This window comes from Herpailurus yagouaroundi, unplaced genomic scaffold (genome assembly GCF_014898765.1).
Source record: "Herpailurus yagouaroundi ecotype Mexico unplaced genomic scaffold, PumYag 160, whole genome shotgun sequence".
NCBI lineage: Eukaryota > Metazoa > Chordata > Mammalia > Carnivora > Felidae > Herpailurus > Herpailurus yagouaroundi.
Genome location: NW_024412401.1, coordinates 31651747 through 31673850, shown reverse-complemented (window position 1 = coordinate 31673850; position 22104 = coordinate 31651747). Strand labels below are relative to the sequence as shown.

Genomic DNA, 22104 nt, shown 5'->3' with positions numbered 1-22104 from the left:
GGTGAATGGAGGAGTTTACAAGGGGAGGGGGACGGGATGGCTTGGGTAAGGAGAGGGAGTGGGAAGGAGGGGTGAGAGGAAGTAAGGAGGCAGGAGACAACAGGACTTTGTGGACAGCTTAGTGGCTGATGGATCATGGGCCAAGAAGACCTGAAGACGCAGACAGGTCCGGCTGGCAACCATGAGCCCTGGCACAGGGGCAAGTCTGGGTAGAAGGTAAAGGGTTCCCTTTCAGAACTTTTGAGATGAAGGCTGTGTGAGGAGAGAGCAAGAAGCAGATGGAAAAGAGGGTCTGGAACTGAACCTGAAAGGTTAGGGCGGGAGGTGGGGGATTTTGGCCGCATCATTTAAAAAGTGAGTTAATTCCCTGTGTGTGCAAAGGGGGAGCAGCGAGGACCAGACCAAGAGGACCGAGGACCAGACCAAGGTCTGTGTGTTGGCAGCTGGAGGAAAAGAGGCGAAAACACAGTAAAAACAAGGTACTACCAGCGCGGCCGGAGGAGAGCCTGAAACAGACAGCAGGTCCCAAACCACGGGAGGAGAATTTCCCCGGGAGGAAGGTCAGCAGTTTTAAATGCCACGGACAAAAAAAGAAGGGTGAGGCAGGAGCAAGAGGCCATGGACTTGTTTGTCTGGAGTCGTCGTCAACCTATGTCATTACCATGGTAGGGGCCAGAGTCACAAAGGCCAGGCATTCCGGACGGGGAGAGGGAAGAGAAGGTAGCAGGTGTGAACAAGGAAGGACAGACTCTTTCCCAGAGAAAACGTCACTGGAGTTAGCCAACATGAGGTCCCTGACGAGACAGTGGTTTTAGCGAAATGCTGAAGGTAGAACGTGGATTCCATAAATTTAAGAATAAAGCGGCGAGTAAGTATAAATTGAGAATATTGGTTCTTCCAAGAGATTTGGAGGCTAAGACTGCAATTGCAGGATCAAATTGCAGAAGGTCATACACAAGAATGATTTTCTTATTTCAAACAAGGAGCACTTTCCTGGGGCTCACAAAAGCTCCCCCTTTCAGACTCTCCAAGGGGAAAGTAATACATCTAAGAATTGAGGTTTAGGGAAATGGCGTGACATAGCGGACAGAGCTCTGGAATCAGATGGACATGCATCCCCGACCCCAGTCTGCCAGGTGGCGACGATGATCTTCCTTAGGCCTTTTTTCCTCCTTCCGAAAACAGGAGGGAGCTGGTGATAAAAGTTCCTGTCTCGTGGGATTGTCATATGGACGAAATGAAATGAGATGTTTGTAAAGTACTCACTCAATCAATAGACATGCAGTAAATTATAGTTATCATTAATTAAAGCTATGTACTGATTAGGGCCGGTAATTGTGATGTCTGACACTGGGACTTATCAGTGCATTTCACCAGCCCATTAGAGCATCAAGTGCTAAGGACTTTCTTGTGTGGATGGATTCGATTAAGCCCCAAAGTTCAAATAAATTTAGATCAACAGGACCCCAGATTAAACACCACGTTCCAAACACTGAGTTATTTTAGACTCCTAAAGAAGCAGCTCCTGCTGTAAAGAAATTTCATTCAGTTTCTAAGGCTAAACATGATTTTTTTTTCCTGTTTTACTGTTAAAAAATCCTCATCTATCCTCATCTATTTGTGAGGACAAATGATTCTAAATTGACAAGAAATCTACTTCTATTTTACCACCTTAATAATACCTAATATTCTTACAGCAACTTAAAATATGAAAGCATTTCCATATGTTGTCTCATTTGATCCTTGAAATAACCCCACAAAGGAGGCATCATCATTATTTTACACACGAGAAACAGGCTCGGAGAAGGTAAATGGTTTACCTTAGCACACTCAGCAGAGATGGAAATGGATAGGACCTTCGCCAAAGGCTGCACAGGTGGGTGTCTCATGGCCCACAGTGTGGGTGGGTTTCTGGATTGGGACCTATAGTGGCTCTCAAGCCAGACCTCAAACTGAGGGGCCCAACACCCCAGGGCAAACTGTTATTAAGGAGGGTCTATACACAGAAATGGTTTCCAAAAGATCAATTGCCCCTAATTTTCAGAAGCTCAAGTTGCTTTGCTCAGTTAAAATGAACCCAGTGATGGGGCGCCTGGGTGGCTCAGCTGGGTGAGCATCAAACTTTGGCTCAGGTCATGATCTCACGGTTTGTGGGTTCAAGCCCCCTGTCGGGCTTTGTGCTGACAGCGTGGGGCCTGGAGTCTGCTTCTGATTCTGTCTGTCCCTCTCTCTCTGCCCCTCCCCCACTTGCAGTCTGCCTCCTCCTCTCTCAAAAATAAAGAAACACTAAAAAAAAAATTATTTTTGTTTTAAACTTTTTTATTACATTTATTTATTTTTGAGAGACAGAGTGAGACAAAGTGAGAGTGGGGGAGGGGCAGAGAGAGGGAGGGAGACACAGAACCCAAAGCAGGATCCAGGCTCTGAGCTGTCAGCACAGAGCCCGACCTGGAGCTCGAACCCACAAACTGTGAGATCATGACCTGAGCCGAAGTCGGATGCCTAAGTGACTGAACCACCCAGGTGCCACCCCCCTGCCCCCCAATTTTTTTTTAAATCAACCCAGCGAGGGGCACCTGGGTGCCAGTCGGTTAAGCGTCCGACTTCGGTTCAGGTCATGATCTCGCGGTCCGTGAGTTTGAGCCCCGAGTCGGGCTCTGTGCTGACAGTTTGGAGCCTGGAGCCTACTTCGGGTTCTGTCTCTCTCTCTCTCTCTGCCCCTTTCCCCACTCGCGCCCTGTCTCTCTGTCTCTCAAAAATAAACATTAAAAAGTTTTTTAAATGAAGCCAGTGATACAGAGAAGAGTCCCGCCCAATGCCAGTACTGCAGCACACCTCCTAAATTCCACTGAAAATAAACGGTTACGAGCTGGGAAAGAGGTTCTGTGGAACATCTGGACGTTTCCTGAGTGTGAGTGCCTGAGGGAAGCCATGGCCACCAGAATCCCCAGGCAGAACTTGGGACAGGCTTGACGTGTCATCAAATGTCGCGGACCCGTTGGTATCGTTAACCCTCATGGCCCTTCCAGACACCGGAAGCCCAGAGGCTCAAGAGCTGCTCCCCCTGGTCTGCCAAGAAGGGTCTGGTCCCGTGTCCCTTAGCACTTCTCAACTTTATATGGCTTTATGTGGCCAGCTCAAGTAGAGTCACCTCCTTTTATTGGGATTCTGATGATTAGCATGAAAACCACCAATTTGCCTGGTATGGTAGTTTTCAAAACTTCTTTCTCGTACATGGTTTATTCTTTTGCCTTCTCTCAATTTAGAAAATGGCCAATAATTGGATGGTGTTATGTAAGTGATGAAATCACTGTATTCTACTCGTGAAACCAAAATTGCTTTGTATGTTAACTAACTAGGATTTAAACTTAAAAAAAGAAAATGGTCAATAAATACATAAATAAATAAAATCTTAATTAAGCCTGCCCTTGACCCTCACAGAGCTATCAGACCTCCATCCCATAGTTCTGAAACTCATTGCTGCTATGACAACACAAAACAGGTGAACATCTATGTTCTTAACATTCTTCCCTAGGCATAACTGTGATCTGGATAATATCCCAGAAAATTAGAAGAGGGAGAAATATAGTGAAAAGTACTATAAAGCTTTTTGTTACGCTACAGGGATAGAGGCGCATAAAAATAATGTTATAGAAAAAGTAGAAGGAGAAAAAAATAAATCCATCTTTTACACTGAATTTAATGTTTTAAAGAGTTAGGTTATCCAGTATTCCACCAGGTAGGTAACATAACAAAAATGCAAAAATATACTGTAATGTACTAGCAAAAATGATCCTCTTTTATTATTAACATAACAGTATGTAGGACTTACCACTCTCACCGTGTCAGTCGGGAATTTTACTGATACTTCACTGCCTTTGATTTAGTTATCACAATGGTCTCTTCTAATGGACACGTTGGTGGCGTTACTCTTGGTGCGTGCAAGGTAGAAGTGCATTTCTTCATCTTCCCCTCTCTGTATTCCTAATTAAGAACTTCCCCGTGGGCAAAATTTTAGACAACCAAAAAACAGAGTAACAGTAAAATCACAATGCACAAGTATAATCATTTGTGACTGGCATGGCTATTACCCACATAGCTGCTCCCGCCATTTGTCCACTATTAGCTTTGGGGCAGGCAAGACAGACTGAAGCTATTTGCAACTTCCAGCACAGTGGTTGTGACTCCATTCAGGTCTCTTTTACTCAAGAGAAACACTTGGAATACTTACAGGTAAATTGGCGTTGTAAAGGGATTAAGTCTGAATAAGCTCAAATTTATTCTTGAAAATAAATCAGATTTGTGGTTAACAAAGATAACCTTGAAAACACATCGGAAAAGCCTAGGATTGGAGCCAGGAAGAATGGCTAACATCAGAGGAAGTGGAGTGAGGGCTCTTCAGGGTTGGGGTCTGACAAACTGGACACCAGAGGAGGACAAGGGAGTTCGAGACACAGGATGCTGAAGAAACCCCCCTGAAATGGCTAACTTCCCAGGGCCTGGTTTGGGTAGAGAGGTCAGAGAGAACTAAGCGTTTGAGATGCTGGAGGTGAAGCACTGTGTAATGGTAAATTCAGCCACAAGGGAATGGTGGTTGAAGCTTAATCACCAAGGAGGTAAGTCTCCCTACCTGAAGAGATCAACTATTTGTCGGGTCATTATCATCAAGTCTTAGTATATTGGAATTCCAGAGCACGATGGTCATGGCTGGAGTAAGAAGGGAAGTTGTGAACCTGGCCCAGAGTTCACTGAGGAAAGAAAAAGAACATTCCAGAAGGTGAGGAGAAAGAAATAAGCAGAGAGCAGGCATTCGAAAAGGGACCATTAAATGAAAGAAACACATACTCTCACGAGGTGGCAGAGAGTAAGGTATATGTTCACTCTTCTCGGCCACTTAGAGGAAAGAGATTAGTCACTTTGGTTGAATAAAGTTGAAAGGGATATGGCGCTGTCAGTAGGGAGAAGGCCAAAGTTAGTTAACTGGCAGAGACAGGTTGACCAAGGAAATGTGCAGCAGTGTAGGACAGCATAGCATGGTACACATGAAGCCCGATTCCACTGGCTTTTTCCAAACATTATGTGGCACAGCTGAGCTCAGTCACTAAAATTCCCAGGCTTTTCCACATATAGACTATTGTTCTGTCGGATTCCCTCGTGTGTGGTTCCTTCTGCGGCCCTAATTCAAACCAACAAATATTTATTGAATGGCCTGCCAAACTGCCAGGGCTCTGAAACAGTCCTTGACCTCAGAGAGCACACAGTTTAGCTGGGGAGACAGATGCGATAAGCGACAATTATAAGAATATTTGGCAAGTCTAGTACTGGAAGTGAATACGAGGGTCAGAAGCTACCCGGCATATTTTATATTTATCACCTAGCAAAATCTCATTATAGCTCATACTCAGAACAGTCTAGACAGTCTGCAATCTTGATTTTGTCATTTAACTTATGGACAACTTGCCAATATTTCAAATGTTTTAAGCCTTAGGCAGTAGGAAAAAAAAACTTTACTTAAGAAATTTCTTAGGCAATGGACCAGCCTTAAAATTAACACAATTAGTGGATTTTTGACTGACAAAACCACAAAGGTCTTATCTAATTCTGAGAATCCCAACCTAAACACATCCCCCCCCCATACATAATGGAAACATTTATAAGTACACAATATTTATTTTATGAAGGGGAATCATTTTTGTTTGTTTTGAGATACAGACCCTCGTATTTTAAAATATCAAGAGTCAAGCAATAATAGAACTTATCAAGTGAGAGGAAAAACATGAAAAAAACTGGTTTGTATATTATGGTCCGTATGTTTATATGCATAGAACCTATGTTTATATGCATAGAACAAACACTAGAGGACTCTACGGCAAACTGTTAATAGAGATTAATTCAGGTACTGAAACAAAAAGGCTGGCATTAAGGCTAGTATTTTACGTTACGTATTGCCACGAAGCTATTCCTTAATTTTGAGTAGGTGTTACTTTTGTAATCAAAACGAATAATCTATGCAGGCATTTTTTTAAACTATACTTTTTCAATGTTTATTTTTGAAAGCGAGGGAGGGAGGGGGTGAGAGGGAGGGAGAGAGACAGAGACAGAGAATGAATGAGTGGGGGAGGGGCAGAGAGCAAGGGGCACAGAGGATCCAAAGCAGGCTCTGTGCTGACAGCAGAGAACTTGATACGGGGCTCCAACTAATGAACCATGAGATCATGACCTAGGCCGAAGTCAGACGCTTAACCGACTGAGCCACCCAGCTGCCTCAATCTACAGTAGGCATCTGAAAAGAGAACTAATATTCATGAGTATTTCTTTTGTTTTAAAGTGTAATTTTTTTTTTTAATGTTTGTTTATTTTTGAGACAGAGAGAGACAGAGCATGAACGGGGGAGGGTCAGAGAGAGAGGGAGACATAGAATCCGAAGCAGGCTCCAGGCTCTGAGCTGTCAGCCCAGAGCCCGACGCGGGGCTCAAACTCACGGACCGTGAGATCATGGCCTGAGCCGAAGTCGGATGCTTAACCAACTGAGCCACCCAGGCACCCCTATTCATAAGTATTTCTAATCCACATTCATTCTCAAAGACTACAGATGCTAGCTGATTGTCCCTCTAGTTCAAAAGTACCCTCCTGCTTCCAAAGGAGCCAGAGCCCTTGCTGCTGTTGCTTCTGGTCTTCCCTGTTCAGCCTGCATCTTTATTTATTTATTTATTTTTAATTTTTTTCATGTTTATTTATTTTTGACAGAGAGAGAGAGAAAGAGAGAGAGAGAGAGAGAGCATGAGCGGGGGAGGGGCAGAGAGAGAGGGAGACACAGAATCGGAAGCAGGCTCCAGGCTCTGAGCTGTCAGCACAGAGCCCGACACAGGGCTTGAACTCACAGACCGTGAGATCATGACCTGAGCCGAAGTTGATCACTCAACCGACTGAGCCACCCAGGCGCCCCCAGCCTGCATCTTTAATTTAAAGACCTCTTCCTGGTACTAAGTACCACTGTAGTCTGGCTCTACCTCTCCTCACCTCACCAACTGCCTTCTCAGGAACATACACCCTCCATTCTAGCCAGCCTGGTCTCTTTGTGTCCTAGGATCCCTCCTTCTGTAGGTTTCCTCACTTCTGATACTCTTCCCACCTTGAATGGACTGCCTCCTACCTGGGTAAAACTCATGTATCCTTCAAGGCCCAGCCTGAGCCCTACCTCTTCCAAGAAGCCCTCTATGACCTTTCCATTTCTTCTCTCCATGGCTAGAACTATTGAAATCCAAATGCACCATTTCCAACTTCATTCTATTCTGCGCTTCTAACTGAATGCTATCTGTATATCCAACAATTTAAGCTCTAAATATCAGTCAATAATAAAAACTTGCCTCTAGTTTCTTTTGGAAGATTTCAGGGTCTCCAAACATAGAAGAGGCCGTTGGATCTTAGCCACTCTGGATCATGTGTGGATGTGCATTTCTGCTACAAGACTCCCATGAGATGACACAAAGATTAAGGGCACAGCGTTTTAGGACTCCTGGACTCACCATTTCGCTCCTCTGTGTCTTAGTTTCCTTTTCTATACAATGAGACTAATAATTTGTACCTCTGATTCATCAGGCACATTAAATCAGATGACAAATTTGAGGCAATCGGCAGCATTTAAAGAACAAAAATCATGATTAATTTTATCACTTAGAAACTAAACAAGAGACATGTAGAACCCTTTATCGCAAAACCAGAATGAATGACTTTCAAACTGGTCAAGGAGGAAAAAATAGCCAGCGATGCTTAAAAGCAAAGGACTAGATTAAGGGGTTCTTTAGAAGGCCCTGATGCTGGACTAGCTATCACTGTCGCCTTGGTGGAGGGCTCACAGCGCATGAAAATAAAAGATGACATAAGGAGAGTGGCTTGCATGAGTCATCTAAGAATATTCTGTGTCCCTGAGGAAGCTGAAGAACCTAACCCTTGAATGACATCTAGAAGAGCAGTATACTGGTAAGTAAAACCTTAGCTGGGCCCTGTACTCAAGTTCGTGACTCTGAAACTGCTTGCAAAGTAAAAAGCCCCTATAACAGGAAGTTATCCCTTCCTGGGCACAGACTACAAGGGACTGAATTTAGCAAAAAGCAAGCAGACCCTCCTACCTGAACCTCTCACGTCACTTTGGCCATTACTTACCTTGCCATTTTTATTTAACCACCACCACTGGGATTTTTTCCACAGGATAGTCTTTAGGATGATGAATGAGTCAAGAAAATGTGTGTATCATCTGCACATGCTTTCCTGGGCTGTACCATCAAAACTCATACAATTTATTTTTAAAAATAACTAATAGTTATTTCTAAAAGATTATTTCTAGCATCTTCTTCCCATCTGTACACAGGGGAAAAAAACATTCTTTTTCACATACTCATCTTGCTCAGGACATACCTTCTGCTGGATCCAGCAAGACTGTCCTAGGATCTCTACCTCTGAATCATGGCTCATTCTTGCTGGTTCCCCCAAATCCAATACCCTTCCCTTCTGCTTGAGTAAAATCCTCTCGTGCAGAACAATATTTGAAAGACAGGAGAGGGCCTATAGAATCACAAGTCTCAAGAAGAGTTTGAAGGATTTTATATCAAATATAATTGGGCTAAAATATCTAGCTCCAGTTCCAGGGAAAGAAAAATTGACGCAGGCAATGAGAAGACCAGGAAAATTCTTTCTTTCCAAAAAAGACCAAGGTGAGTGGTGTTAGATGATTTGATCAACGGCAGAACATATTTTCTGCCAAAGAATAAAGCAGATTTCTTCTTTCTTTTAGTTACTTCCCACAATGTAGGTTCTAGGAGACTTAAGGTAATATCTAAGCCAACCACCAAAAGATGCAAAAATCAGATGTGGAATTATGCAGCAAACTCCAGCGTTGCTAGGAACTACCTCCGAATGAGTTCAGTAGTATATGCTTACATTTCTGATGAACAAATGTTTTTCTTGGCATGAGAAGAGGGAGATGGGTTAGTTGACTAAGTTCCCAGGACACAGAAAGCTTACAGTTGAAATGTTCTTTAATCCTTGGCACATGAAACTGTGGCTAATTCAAAAAGTCACAGAAATCTCAGGCAGGTGGGTTCTCTGGGAAGGGTCTTTCACATGATACTCGACTTCGGGGTGGTGGTGATTCTGGAGGTTTCGAATTTGCCACTGACACCAAGTTCTAACAGCTTCACGTCCAAAGATTGCTGGGCGTGCAACAGAAGATACAGAATCATCTGTACCACTGCACCACTGAAGCTGCAAACCTCTAAATCTTTCTAGTAGAAATGCCATTCTTCATAAGAAGCATTAAAATAAACTCTAGATCATGTTTTAATGTAGAAAGTCTGATGTCAAAAAGGGAAGGTTAGTATTCTCTGGTCAGATAATTTTGTGACCAGCAGAACCTATTAAAAATTACGGTCAAGCTATTAAAATTATGCCTTGTATCCCATGTGCTAGAAATGGTGTAAATCTTTATGCTTCAGAATTATTCACTCTAGAGTCTCCATTTCATTATTGTCATTTTTAAAGAAACCACCTCTTCTTTCTTTCACCCCAAGAGAAATCTGATTGCAATTGGAACCTGTGTGGAAGGTCTGATGCCCTAGCAACTAATTGGATCCTCTTAAAGGTTGAATTTTATGTCTGACCTATTTAGAAATCTGAAAAGCTTCTCTTTGAAAAGCAGGCATCTCAGATCTTAATTTTTAAGTGTCAGGTATTGCCGCAGTCAAGGTTAAATGAGTTGATAGCTTGGCGCTAGACTCAACATAATTCTTAGAGAAGATTTTCTTTTAAGCTTAAATGTAATTCACGGGCTAATATTTAAAAAAAATTCTATCTAATGCCCTACATTTCACATATGAAATAAAGAATATATTTAGGTCAAGTTATGTTTTAGGTGGCATCTAGGACTAGTCCACGTTAAATATAAAGGTTATAATGACATTTATTAAAGACTGGATTAATTTCATGGGTATTGCTGTAATCCCCACTCTCCTCCCCCAGTTACCTAGGGCAGAGGTCAGCGACACACTGCCCAGAAGCCAAATCTGGGCCTTCCCTGTTTTTGTACATAAAGTTTTATTGGGACACATCCAAGTCCATTTACTTACACAGTGTTTATGGTTATATGGCTCACAAAGCTGGAAATATTTTCTATCTGGCCTTTTCCAGAAAAAGTTTGCCCATCCCTGGCTTATCTATAAATTACCCAGGATAAGTATCATAAAAAGCATCTCTTCTAACCAATACATTGTGTTAAAATCCTGGCGGGTAAAATTTGGGGGTAGAATAGAAGATGTTATTGACCCAGGAGTTCTGTTGGTCAGTGTCATTCTACAGCTTCTCTGGATTTGGATTTCACTGCAACTAAACACGATTTTGTTTTGCTTTGTTTTTTTGTTTTTTTTCAAAGATACAGAGAACAAGCCAGCCGCCTCCAGGGTCAACGACTGTGTACATTTGGCTCTGCTACCAGGTGACCACACTAATAACGTCACACCTCTCCAGCTCTACTACACTTGCTGTGTCCTTCTGAGAGTTAGAAAGGCTTATACTGTGTTTCAACCTTCGGCTTCCCACCTCTAGAGAAGGTGTGGTTATACAGGGAACAATGACCTGTTTAAAACACTTCACCAAGGTAGATCTTTTCCTCTCCCAGAATATATCAGAAAAATCTCTGTTAAAGCGGTCTCTGAGGGTTCATCTTTACGAGATTTGCCTCTTGAACTTTACTCTTAAATGGGAATGAAATAAATGTACCCCCCTAAATTTGGTTCTGTGGGGTTACTTAGACATAAGGGACTCAATATAAATTAACTGAATTGAAAATTGTGATGTCTCCAAGAAACCGCTGGTCATTCAAAAGAAGTATTCAATATGTACTTATACCTAACTGTCCCCATTAGAAACCAGGGGACAGAACCAACAGCATACCCATGAGTGCAACAGAGCACTGAGGAAATCATCAATAGAAGAGTTACCAGAGTAGGGGCGCCTGGGTGGCTCAGTCGGTTGAGTGCCCAACTTGGGCTCAGGTCATGATTTCGTGGTTCACGAGTTCGAGCCCCACGTCGGGCTCTGTGCTGACAGCTCAGAGCCTGGAGCCTGCTTCGGATTCTGTGTCTCCGTCTCTCTCTGCCCCTCCCCTGCCTGTGTTCGCTCTCTCTCTCTCTCTCTCTCAAAAATAAACATTAAAAAAACATTAAAAAATGTTTATAATTAAAAAAAAAAAGAATAGAAAAGCCAACTGAAAAGTTCTAACAGAAAAATCTTCTACTAACAGAAAAAAAAAATCACAAAGCTCCTTACAACATTTTTCTGCTAATTCCTAACAGCATATAGATTTCCCCATTGGGCAGACTGTATCGAGACCCACACTGTAAAGAGAAAAAGGTAGCATGACCAAAAGTTCATGGTGTTTTCCCCAGGTTGACTGAAGAACTATATTATCCTCATTCACCTTATTTATTTTGTACCTGGTCTTATTGTCTTTTTTTTTTTTTTTCAACGTTTATTTATTTTTGGGACAGAGAGAGACAGAGCATGAACGGGGGAGGGGCAGAGAGAGAGGGAGACACAGAATCGGAAACAGGCTCCAGGCTCTGAGCCATCAGCCCGGAGCCTGACGCGGGGCTCGAACTCACGGACCGCGAGATCGTGACCTGGCTGAAGTCGGACGCTTAACCGACTGCGCCACCCAGGCGCCCCACCTGGTCTTATTGTCTTAATTTTTGTTTTAAACACATCACAGTGGCTATTCCTAAAGTCGGCAGTTCCACACAGCATATCTGGGTAGACAGAAGAAACAAAATAATCTGTTCTTTCAGGAAAATTCAAGGGAGGAGAACAAGGAAATGTCACCACTGGCCTGACTTACAAAGCATATAGCTCAACTTTAAATGACATGGCCACTGCCCATGTATCGCACAGCTTCTGAGACCCAAACAAATCTCCTAACTAAACTCTGCTATGCTAGTTTCTTTGTGATTTTATAGAAGTGCGTATCTATGTATTTTTCTGTACTGAATGCAGAGACTTGGAAAAAGCATGATAAAACCAGTCCTATATTTTATAAGGCAGAAGGAACCCAGTAAACACAAACACAGAATGCACTTCCTTTTGTTGACAACCTTATGATTTCCCCTGAATGCATTGTTTAGAATAGCAATTATGTGTCATTTCCCATTATCCTACACACAGAACCACCGTTGCTTTTCCTTCCAACAACTGATCGCAGAGAATATAGAAAGGATTCTTGTGCTGGTGAAACATGTCAAGACTGACAGCCCAGAGCCCAAGAGCCCTGTTTATGTACAGAACCGGTGTGTGGCCAGGCAGCTGGGTGAAGCCTCCCCTCCACCTTCTCTCAGATCCCCTCCCTCCCTCCCTCCCTCCGGGCTGGGAGGGAAAGCAGCTTTGGAAGAACCTTCTTTTCTCAGCCTGTTTCCCCTTGCCAGAGAAGACTGGCTCGCTCTCAAGACTGCAAGCATTTGACCACTGCAAATAACAGTGAGCATGTCAACTAGTTTTATTCACATCCCTCGCTAGGGAATCGGAAAGCCAAGGACACACTGGTGATTTCCCTGGTTTTATGGATCTCTACTCCCCCCAGGCCTGCAACACATTTTCGGTGCCTGTGTTCACAATGTCCTGGCATCTGCAGTGTGGGAAACCCGAACTGAGAGCCAACAGCCCCACAGCTTCTCCCTATTAAAATGTGCAATTGGATTTCACATGCGTGTTTCAAACACCATTCAAGGCATGATTTACAGGCTACTGTCTAGCCCCACAGCTGTTTTTTCATGCCCCAGACTTAGTCGTTTCTAGGAATCCACCACTCAGCCCCCTAGCAAATAGTCACCCCAGTCTCAAACCTCTTTGGTCATTCCTGGCCATCCAAAACTAGGCAAGACCCACGGCAACAGTTCAAGACAGTATTTATTAAACGAATAAACTATTACTCTTTCCATGGAGTTACTCGCTCATGAGAATAGCCCATTTGATGTCTTCTTTCTGTTTACCCGCCTTCTAATCAAGCTTTTTTTTTTAAATCAAATTAAACTAATCATCGCTGACCCATTGATAAAGGTTATTTATATACATTAAAAATGGTGTAGGTCCAATGACTTCTGTGTGGGCCTCACTACAGAGCTGCCACCAAGGGCTTTCACGGTCGCTGTGTTCTTTCTACAGAAGGGAAAAGAAAACACTTTTATATATTGCAAATTATCTTCCTGTGCTCGAATAAAGACAGACTCTCTGTGTTCAGCAGAAAGTTAATATCCTACCATCATGTTTCTGCAACCACCCACCCCAAGGTCCTGACCTCATCTTCCAAGAATCTGAAATCACTCCCCAAAAAGGTTAGACCTCAGGCTTAGGGTTATGGTTGGTTCAAAACCATGCTGACAGTCTCCTCTATATGTTTGGTCTTAAACTGTCAGAGGACCAGAATCGTTCTGTGTTCATTTATGCTTCTTCCGTGCCCAGTGCAGCTTCTTGGCAGAGTAAGGTCTCGGGTACAGTGAGGGATCTGTGGGATTCCCTTGCCCTGTGACTGAGGCCCACCTTTCAAGGGAGGAGGACAAAGGGGAAAAAAAGGTGTGCTATTGAGACAAAGGTCCCAGGAAAAGCCCTTGCTGGAAATGGGGTGTGGACGGATCAATTTCACCCAAATGGCTCCGCAGGTATAGCATCCATTTCAGATGAACACACTTAATTAAAAATCATGTTAATAAATATCCTACAATTTGCGTCCAATGATATTTTGCCCTTTGTTGTAGCGTACCAATCTCTTCCGATGAAGAGAATCTCAAGGTCCTATTTCACATGTGCTCCCTGCCTCATCCCCCACCCCCCACCACCAGTTCTGAGACTCCAAGTTTTCCAAGAAAACAACAACAATATGCACCAGACTTCCTCCTATACTTTAAACTAATACACAGCAATTGAGAAGATTCACTTTATTACAAGCCACAGTCATAATAACAAAGCCTATCCTTGTTAAACCAAAGTCCTTTAAGACAGGAATACTGGTAAGGAGCACTTGTGTTTAACACAGCATTTGATGACTGAAAAGGCGAGGCCACCAAGTTCCCTAACTCAATAAAGGCAGCTCTAGTCTTGGAACTCCCCTGCCCTTCTCCTTCCACAACTGTCTTTCTGCAGACCTCACGAAGGAAGATTATTCGTTGACTCTTTTGATAATCTGATAATCAGACCACGTTGACATGTTGGGCTGTCAGATCTGCAGGTTACCTGAAGAGACTATCTTTTTAAACCTTTAGATAACTCCAAATTCATACTTCTTAGAAATGGCCCCAAAGGCCAAAAGTGCAATGAAAGGATGAAAATCACAGCAATGAAATGACCATTTATTAAATACCCACCATGTGTCAGATGTGCTGGGCATTTAATGCGTGTGCCTTTTCTCCTTAATCTCTCAAGATAATCAGTGGAGGGAGTATCGTTATCCGATTCTATGTGCATGCAGAAGACTGCCCGGGAAAATACAACTGGCATTGAGAGAAGTCAGACTCGAAGCCAAGCCTTTGTTGCAAAGAGCCCATGAACTTTCCTCCCAGTCCCACTAAGCTCCTCCCAAGAATGAAACAGTAGACCTTGGGAACAGTTCATTCCCAGACTGGGAGGAACTTGAGCTGGTAGTAGATGTCTGGTTACTGGAGGTGCTGCAAAGGGGATTCGAGCACGAGAGGCAGGGAAGGAGCAGCTCTCGGGTCTTCCACATCCCTGAGAATCTGCATGCTTCCTGCTGTCCTAAGCACCTGATTCTGCGGTCACCTGAGGTAAGCCGAATGACCAAAACGCCTCTGTTTTTCTTGGTCTGGTCAAAACAATAAACCAGCCTTTTGCTCCACCCATACCCTACAGCTTTGGGTACACGGCCAGTGAGGAGAGTCCTCCATGGCTTCCGGTATTTCTTCTGAAGCTCCAAGCCTGGGCAGTTAGACCCTCCTCCCAACTGCTACTTCCTTAACATCCTCTGGCTCTAAGAAATCACATTACCCCCAAATTATCTTGTGACGGAATCAGACATACCTGCCCCATCCACTCCCCCTTCCCTCTCCTCCTCTGTTTCCTGTAGAGCGGAGAGGGGCACCCAGACATACTTCATGGGTTTTGTTTTTGTTTTTGCTCTTTGAAACAAGACGGGACATAAGTAAGTAACTAAGTAAACAATGAAATAAGTCTGCCTGGCGTCCTATCCACTTTCTTGCTTGCAACCACACGGAAGACTCCAACGCTAGTCCATCCACACAGCCAATGCTCGCGTGAGTCTAGACTGACATTTATGCCGCAGCACCAGACACCCACCGAGGGCACGTCACCTTCCCACTCCAATTTCTCTACGGTTTCAACCTTTCCACATTTCTTCCTTCACTTGAACCATCAGGTTTTTGCATACGATTTTCCTCTAGAAAGAATGACTGGCAATTGATCCCAGCCCTCCTCAACCTTAGGTAGTTAGCTGGGGCTTGGGAGCCCAATATTACCATTAGAGTCTTCTACTTCTTCGGCAGGGGTGGCTTTCTGGGAGGAGTGGTGAGCGTGTGAGGAGAGCAGACTGACAATCCGTGGCCTGGGGAGGGTCAGGGCTTTTCCGTGGACCTTGAGGGAGTGTTCCTTCAACTGGCTGATTGTCATGGTGGAAAACGAGCACCAAGAACACTTGTAGGCATGTTCACCTGGAAGACGATGGAGGGAAGGGGCAGAACACGAAAAAGAGGGAAGGGTATCAGGTGGGGTGGAAAACAAAATGACATAGTTAAGTCACGCGAGAGAAGACAGAAGTATCTTTGCAACTTCATGGTCTAAGAAGCCCTCACGGACCAACTACCTGCCCCTTCCCACAAACACAATACTCCTCTGGGATTGAATCTCTTCAATGAGCTCTGTGATCAAGTGACCTGGTCCCTCTTCATTTCGTGCTCTACTTACAGGGATGAGCCTATGAACTGATTCCCCAACAGGGAGTGAAACCAAATGCCCATGATCCCTCCTTCAGAAAGGTGTCCCAGTCTCTCGTTCCCCCTCTCCACTTGAAAGGACCATGTTGGCTTTCATTCCAGGGCGCTTTTTATCATCTGCAGAATATAATACACTTAATTCTTACTCCAAGAGCCTATCAGGGGCTTTCCAAGCACAAGGTAACTAAGCACAAACTCTATTGTGCTATTTTCATTCTTTACGTCTTCGCTGACTATACACCTCCTCAATTCCACACATCCTAGTTTTTTAGGGGTTTTTTTGTTTTGGTAGCAGTTCATAAACCTCAGCATAAAACTCCATGTTCCTACCTGATCAATAGTGCAGAAATGAGTAAAAATAAGTCATTTCTTTAAGTTCTATTTATTTATTTTGAGGAGAGGAGAGGGGAGAGAGAGAGAGAGAGAGCAAGAAAGCATGCATGCATGGGGGAAGGGCAGAGAGAAAGGAGAGGGAGAGAATCCCAAGCAGGCTCCACACTGTCAGTGCGGCACCCAACACAGGGCTTGATCTCATAAACCATGAGATCATTACCTGAGCCAAAATTAAGGGTTAGATGCATAACTGACTGAGCCACCCAGGCGCCTGAAGTCATTTCTTTAAAAGAGAGAAAGATAGTTGTATATGTATAAACATGTGTGTGCATATCTCCAATATTCTTCTATAAACAGGACATTTCAGTAAAAGTAGGCATTTTTAATTATTTTTATACCACTGAAATACGGCACAGATTACTACGATCCAACGAGACAATGATTTACCTTTGCCCTAAGTCACCACATTTTAAAAAGCCAGGCTGTGAAACGGGCATGCTTATGTTGTTGGACAAACAATGGTTACATCGACTCAGAAAGCAATTTTGTTTTCTTATGACAACAGGCTTAGAATGCTCATGTTTGCAGCTAGATAGCTGCACTTCTCAGAGTTCCTATTAAGAAAATATTCTTTAATTTTCTTTAATGTTTATTTTTGAGAGACAGAGAGAGACAGAGTGCAAGAAGGGAAGAGGCAGAGAGAGGGAGGGAGACACAGAATCTGAAGCAGGCTCCAGGCTCTGAGCTGTCAGCACAGAGCCTGACATGGGGCCCGAACTCACAAACCGTGAGATCATGACCTGAGCTGAAATCGGATACTTCACCGACTGAGCCACCCAGGTGGCCCTAGAAAATACCCTTTAATCCATAGGGATTTCCAGGAGTATGGAAACAATGAAGTAAACACCAACACAGCTTCTTGATGAATGATCATTCATTAAAATAAATTCTTGAAGAATTTATAAATATTTTAAAGGGTGGAATATATAAGAATTTATAATATAAAAAGCAGCAAAAATATAAAATCCTGACACTCAGAAAAACAAATAAAAAGGCACAATATTTTGTAGATTAAATTATAATCACAACTGTTAAAAAATCATTATAGAGGAAATGGTTGAAAGGAAATGTTATCAAATGTTAACAACAGTGGTCTTCAGATAATAAGATTATGGGTGACTGGCTATTTCTTTCATTTCCAAAATTTCTCTAATGAGCATGAGTTTTTCCACATTTATTTTTAAGGTGAAGTTTTAAAACCGGAGGAGAGGAAAGAGAAGGAAGAGGAGGGGAAAAAAAGGAGCAGAAAAGACCTTGAGCAATGAAAGCCTTGCAGGCCAGTGGAAACGACCTGTGGACAGATGAGAAGGGAAACCCCTGCCCCTGCTTGTACTGAGCTCAGGCGGTTGCTTCCCGGCCACCTTGAAAATCACTAAGTGGTTTCCCACGTGAAGTGAGCACAGCATCTCCAATTCTGCCTTAAGCCTCTGCTTTACCGCTGAGGACTCCCAGAGCATGTACGGCCAAGAAAGCCTTGAAGAGAACTACGGAGAACCTTGAGTGACGCAACGAGCTATAGCCCAAGGCAGAGGAGAAGTTCACAGTCAGATGACCCAAACAAGAACATCAGTCACTTGTCGCCCCAGCTGTTATCCAGGAGTCAGGATAATGGCGGCTTGTGAACAATGGTGTTTATTACTATGATAAATATGAATATATATAATATTAATTACAAAATAACATATACATGTAGATGTTCATATATATTAATGACTGTATTATAATACTATTGCCTTCCTTAGTCCATTTAAAAATTTTTTCATGCAAGCCTGCCACATGAACCTGGTTGGGTAGTTGCAAGTAGCACATCATAAAAGAGAATTCAAACCCAGATTATCCGATCAGACTATAGGATTTCCACCCTTTAACATAAAACAATCCATCCAGAATAGACAAGAGGAGTCAAGAGTTCTGGAAAATGTGTTTGGCTTTCTCTAAGTCAAGCCACTCTCAGTGGCTAAAAGCCATGCCATGGACACCAAGGTTCCAAGGTGTGCAGAGAAACAAATTACACTGTGTCCCCACCCCACTTCCCGCTTTCTGAAGGCTTCCTTCTCGTCAACCAGTGAGTACAGAAGGCCAGTCTGCTTGGTCAGCTCAGTGCCCTGGAGTCAGCAGGCAGCCTCTGGCACTCTTTTCAAGTCCTTCCCACAGGCCAAATCATTTACCCAACTCCCACTGCTTAAAGTGCTTTTGACAAGGAGACCTATGAGAAAAACTCCCCAGGATGGTGTCCCAACTGAATAATTTACAATATACACACATTAGGAAGTAGTGGTTTGAACCCTGAAGCTTCTTACTCCATAGCCTTTAGAAGAATTTTCCTGAAAATATAAAAACACTAACAGACGAACAGAAGTCCATATAGCCAGTCTCCCCATCCCATCCGCAGCCCAGTGGGGGCGTAGGGCAGCTGGATGGCCTCAGTGGCTTTACTCCATTAAGCCAGACCAACAGGACCCAACACCAGGAAAGGTGGTCCAAACCTGAGAGGGCCACGGGGTGCGGTGGAGCTGGGCTTCTGCGAGTGACTGACGACACCACAGAGAGGCCCCCAGACCCCACTCCACTGCCTTTCCTGCAGGACACCTCTTTCCTCTCTTGGCTGAGCTCTGATTTTGCTACCTGTGGGCATCCTCCATCACATGCAAAAAAGAGAGAACAGCAGCATCTTGTCAGTGATAAGGATGTAGGTTTTTGTTCTGGAGTCAAATTATTAGTGAATGATCTACGTGGCCTTGAATAGGTCACTTAAAATTTTGAGTCTCTGTATCCTCGTATGACACGAAGGGTGATAACACCACCTACCCTTTAGGAATGTCATGAGGATCAAATAGTATGATGAATATAGCACGCTTAGTGCAGAGCCTGGCAGGTAAGGGATGCCCATGAGGCAAGCGCAATGAGATGGAACAACAGAGTTACAGAGACCAACAAAGCTCCTGGACACTCATGACCCACAGTCATTTCTTATCTGATGTACAGCAACATATCAAAGGGCATCTCGTGAGAAATCTCACATGTCTTGAGTACTTTGTCCCTCTGAACTTCCTCAAGATTATACTTTTATTTTAGTTGGGAATTATCTTTAGTGGATGTAACAATTCATGCATTCCCATTAGAAGGGCTGGGTGATTTAGAAATTCCTCTAATAAACCAAAACCTGTCAGTAGCATTAATCAACTAACTATGACATGGGTGACATGGGCTTGGTAGCATTTTGGTTTTGGGTGATTCTATAAGTTTTCTTTGTGTTTCTTCATTAGATTAAAATAGAAATGAGCACGCAACCATGTCAAGAAAACCTTCTCATGTGTGGGACAAGAGACTGAATTTCACTCCGGGAAGACCACTGGATTTCCAATTCAGAGAACCTGTGCATCAGGGAGCCTAACTCACCAGCATGAGCTTTGAGTATGTGTGTTTTCAGCCGGCTGTTATAGGAGGACTTGAAGGAGCAGAGCTTGCATCGGAATGGTTTATGGTGTCCGTGGTGGGTTTGCATGTGGCGATCCAAACTTGATGGGGCAGAGAAATAGAAGAGAAAGAAAAATGACAGGATTATCAATTACATGTATTTTCTCACTGCCCTTTTCTAGCAATCCCATTTCTAAGGTGTTCAAAGTCATTTTGTTACTTTCCAAGGGCGATGCTTACCCAAAACAACAACAAAAATGGCAAGAGTGACCGCACCTGTTCCAAAGGGAGGAGAGGCTAAGGGAAGGAAGAGATCAAGAGCCTTTTTGGATTGAGAGACCTGGCAGTGCGAACAGGCCATAGTAAATCCTCATTTTCCCTTCTTTAGAAGCATGTAGAATTGGAAGAGGGCATCCGAAGACAAAAGGTAAAATATGGAGAATTCGAGTTTTCTGCCAAGTCAGTGAGGAGTACCTATCAAATAGTCCTTTAACTTATTTCCAAAAAAAAAAAAAAAGGAGTTAGAGAAATTTTGCATTTAAAAAGGACTTTTTTAAACCTCAGTCCTACATCCGTGGAGAACACTCAAGAGGGGAAGGGAAGTGTCAAAGTACTTGAGCTACTTGCAACGGACTGTCATGTTTCCAGCGCCTTTGTAAATATGGAGGCAAAGTGCAGGTGTGTTTGAAGAAAGTCATGTGATCCAAAAGCCCAGTCATCCCTTCTGATAAACAAAACCATGTTCACTGTACCTCAGTCTTCCAGAGCAACTTATAAGAAGTTATTTAATTATAGTGAACTCCCAGTATTTCATAATGATTGCTAAAAAAAATAATAAATCTACCAAACAAGGTGTGGGAAGAAGTTCTAATTTGTACCAGTGCCCCAGAGAACTAGGTTCCCTTCTAAATGACTCACATGGGATCGGTGCTGCTTACCATTTAAATACATAATGTTCTCCTGAGCTCCAGAGCAGCACTTTCAATCGCCTCCGGACCTCTCCCTCTGGGTGTCCTTTAGCTTCCTTAAACTCAACTAGCCCTAAACAAAGCCATCGGTTTTTCTCCTCCGAAACTAACGCTCTTCCTCATTTCCTTGCTTCTATAGAGGACACGACCATTCTCAGTCAACCAGACTGAACCCCTAGGTGCCTTCTGTACTTTACTTTGCCTCTCATCCCTCACTCCCTGCATGAAGGCAATTTGTCCAAGTCATGAAGATCCGACTTCCTTTAACCATTCCCAAAGTCCCATCCGAACTTCTTGGATCAGCTACTACGACTGCCTTCTAATTGCTCTCTCCCGTCTTTTTTTCAACTCAAGAGCATGAGCTATGGAGTCAGGCTGGTTGGGATCAAACCCCAGCTAATGCTTATAAACCGTGTGGCCTTGGCAAGTTACATAAACCTCCTCACTTTTCTTACCCACAAAATGGAGACGGTCATGGGACGACACCTCGCTGGGCTGATTTAAGAATAAAGTGAGATCGGGGCGCCTGGGTGGCGCAGTCGGTTAAGCGTCCGACTTCAGCCAGGTCACGATCTCGCGGTCCGGGAGTTCGAGCCCCGCGTCAGGCTCTGGGCGGATGGCTCAGAGCCTGGAGCCTGTTTCCGATTCTGTGTCTCCCTCTCTCTCTGCCCCTCCCCCGTTCATGCTCTGTCTCTCTCTGTCCCAAAAATAAATAAACGTTGAAAAAAAAGGAATAAAGTGAGATAATACCTGAAGGCACCTAGCGTGCTGCCTGACACACAGGAAGGCTCAGTAAATGTTAGCAATTATGACTTACTCCTTTCAGAGACTTCCTTTTGCCAGTACTATAAATGACAAAGTATTATTTCCACATTCGAAGACTCCAAATATGGTCTCTACTCAAGTATTCAAACTTTATCTTCCATTATTCTTTTACCTAGAACTTACAGATTAGTGACATTGGACCGCCAGCTGGGCCCCCACGAGCCTCACACTCTGCTCCAAAGCCTTATGCTCTCATCCCTTCCTCCAGGTTGCACATCCCTTCCGAACTCTTCAAGTCCTGTCTTCCTACTTTAAGACTCGACTCAAATGCTCCCTACTCCGTAAAACCTTCCCGATTCTTCCACAGTGGGTGGATCACTTCCCTTCTTTAAAGCTTCATAGCATTTTATTGCTGTATTTTTGAAAGATATGTGCCTTATTTTGCTGAGTCATTTGTGAGCTTGCTGGCTTGATTTATAACTCAACTAGACCCTAAATTCCCTTAGCGCACTGACCATGGTCTCTTCATCTTTTGTATTCCCCTTTATATCCACCCTCCCAAC

General features: G+C 43.5%; 1 protein-coding gene and 1 long non-coding RNA gene across 12 annotated transcripts in view; one reads left to right on the top strand and one right to left on the bottom strand.

Moving 5' to 3' along the window:
* Positions 1-22104, bottom strand: part of ZNF462 (zinc finger protein 462) — a 140163-nt gene that overhangs the window by 49554 nt on the left and 68505 nt on the right. For 9 of the 11 annotated variants that reach the window (XR_005792610.1, XR_005792611.1, XM_040481896.1 and 6 more), the window contains 2 exons: positions 19791-19909; positions 15525-15716 (listed from right to left, as the gene is read on the bottom strand). Coding sequence is in view for 7 of the 11 variants with exons in the window: in XM_040481896.1 (XP_040337830.1) it covers positions 15525-15716; positions 19791-19909 (311 nt within the window). In the remaining 4 variants the exon portion in view is untranslated. Of the gene's footprint in view, positions 1-15524; positions 15717-19790; positions 19910-22104 lie in introns of those variants that run through there. The other 2 variants (XR_005792612.1, XR_005792613.1) reach the window with 1 other exon arrangement.
* LOC121034793 (uncharacterized) lies at positions 751-14526 on the top strand. The gene is made up of 4 exons (XR_005792614.1): positions 751-868; positions 1698-1876; positions 10424-10486; positions 14458-14526. It is a non-coding gene; the product is annotated as an uncharacterized LOC121034793 (long non-coding RNA).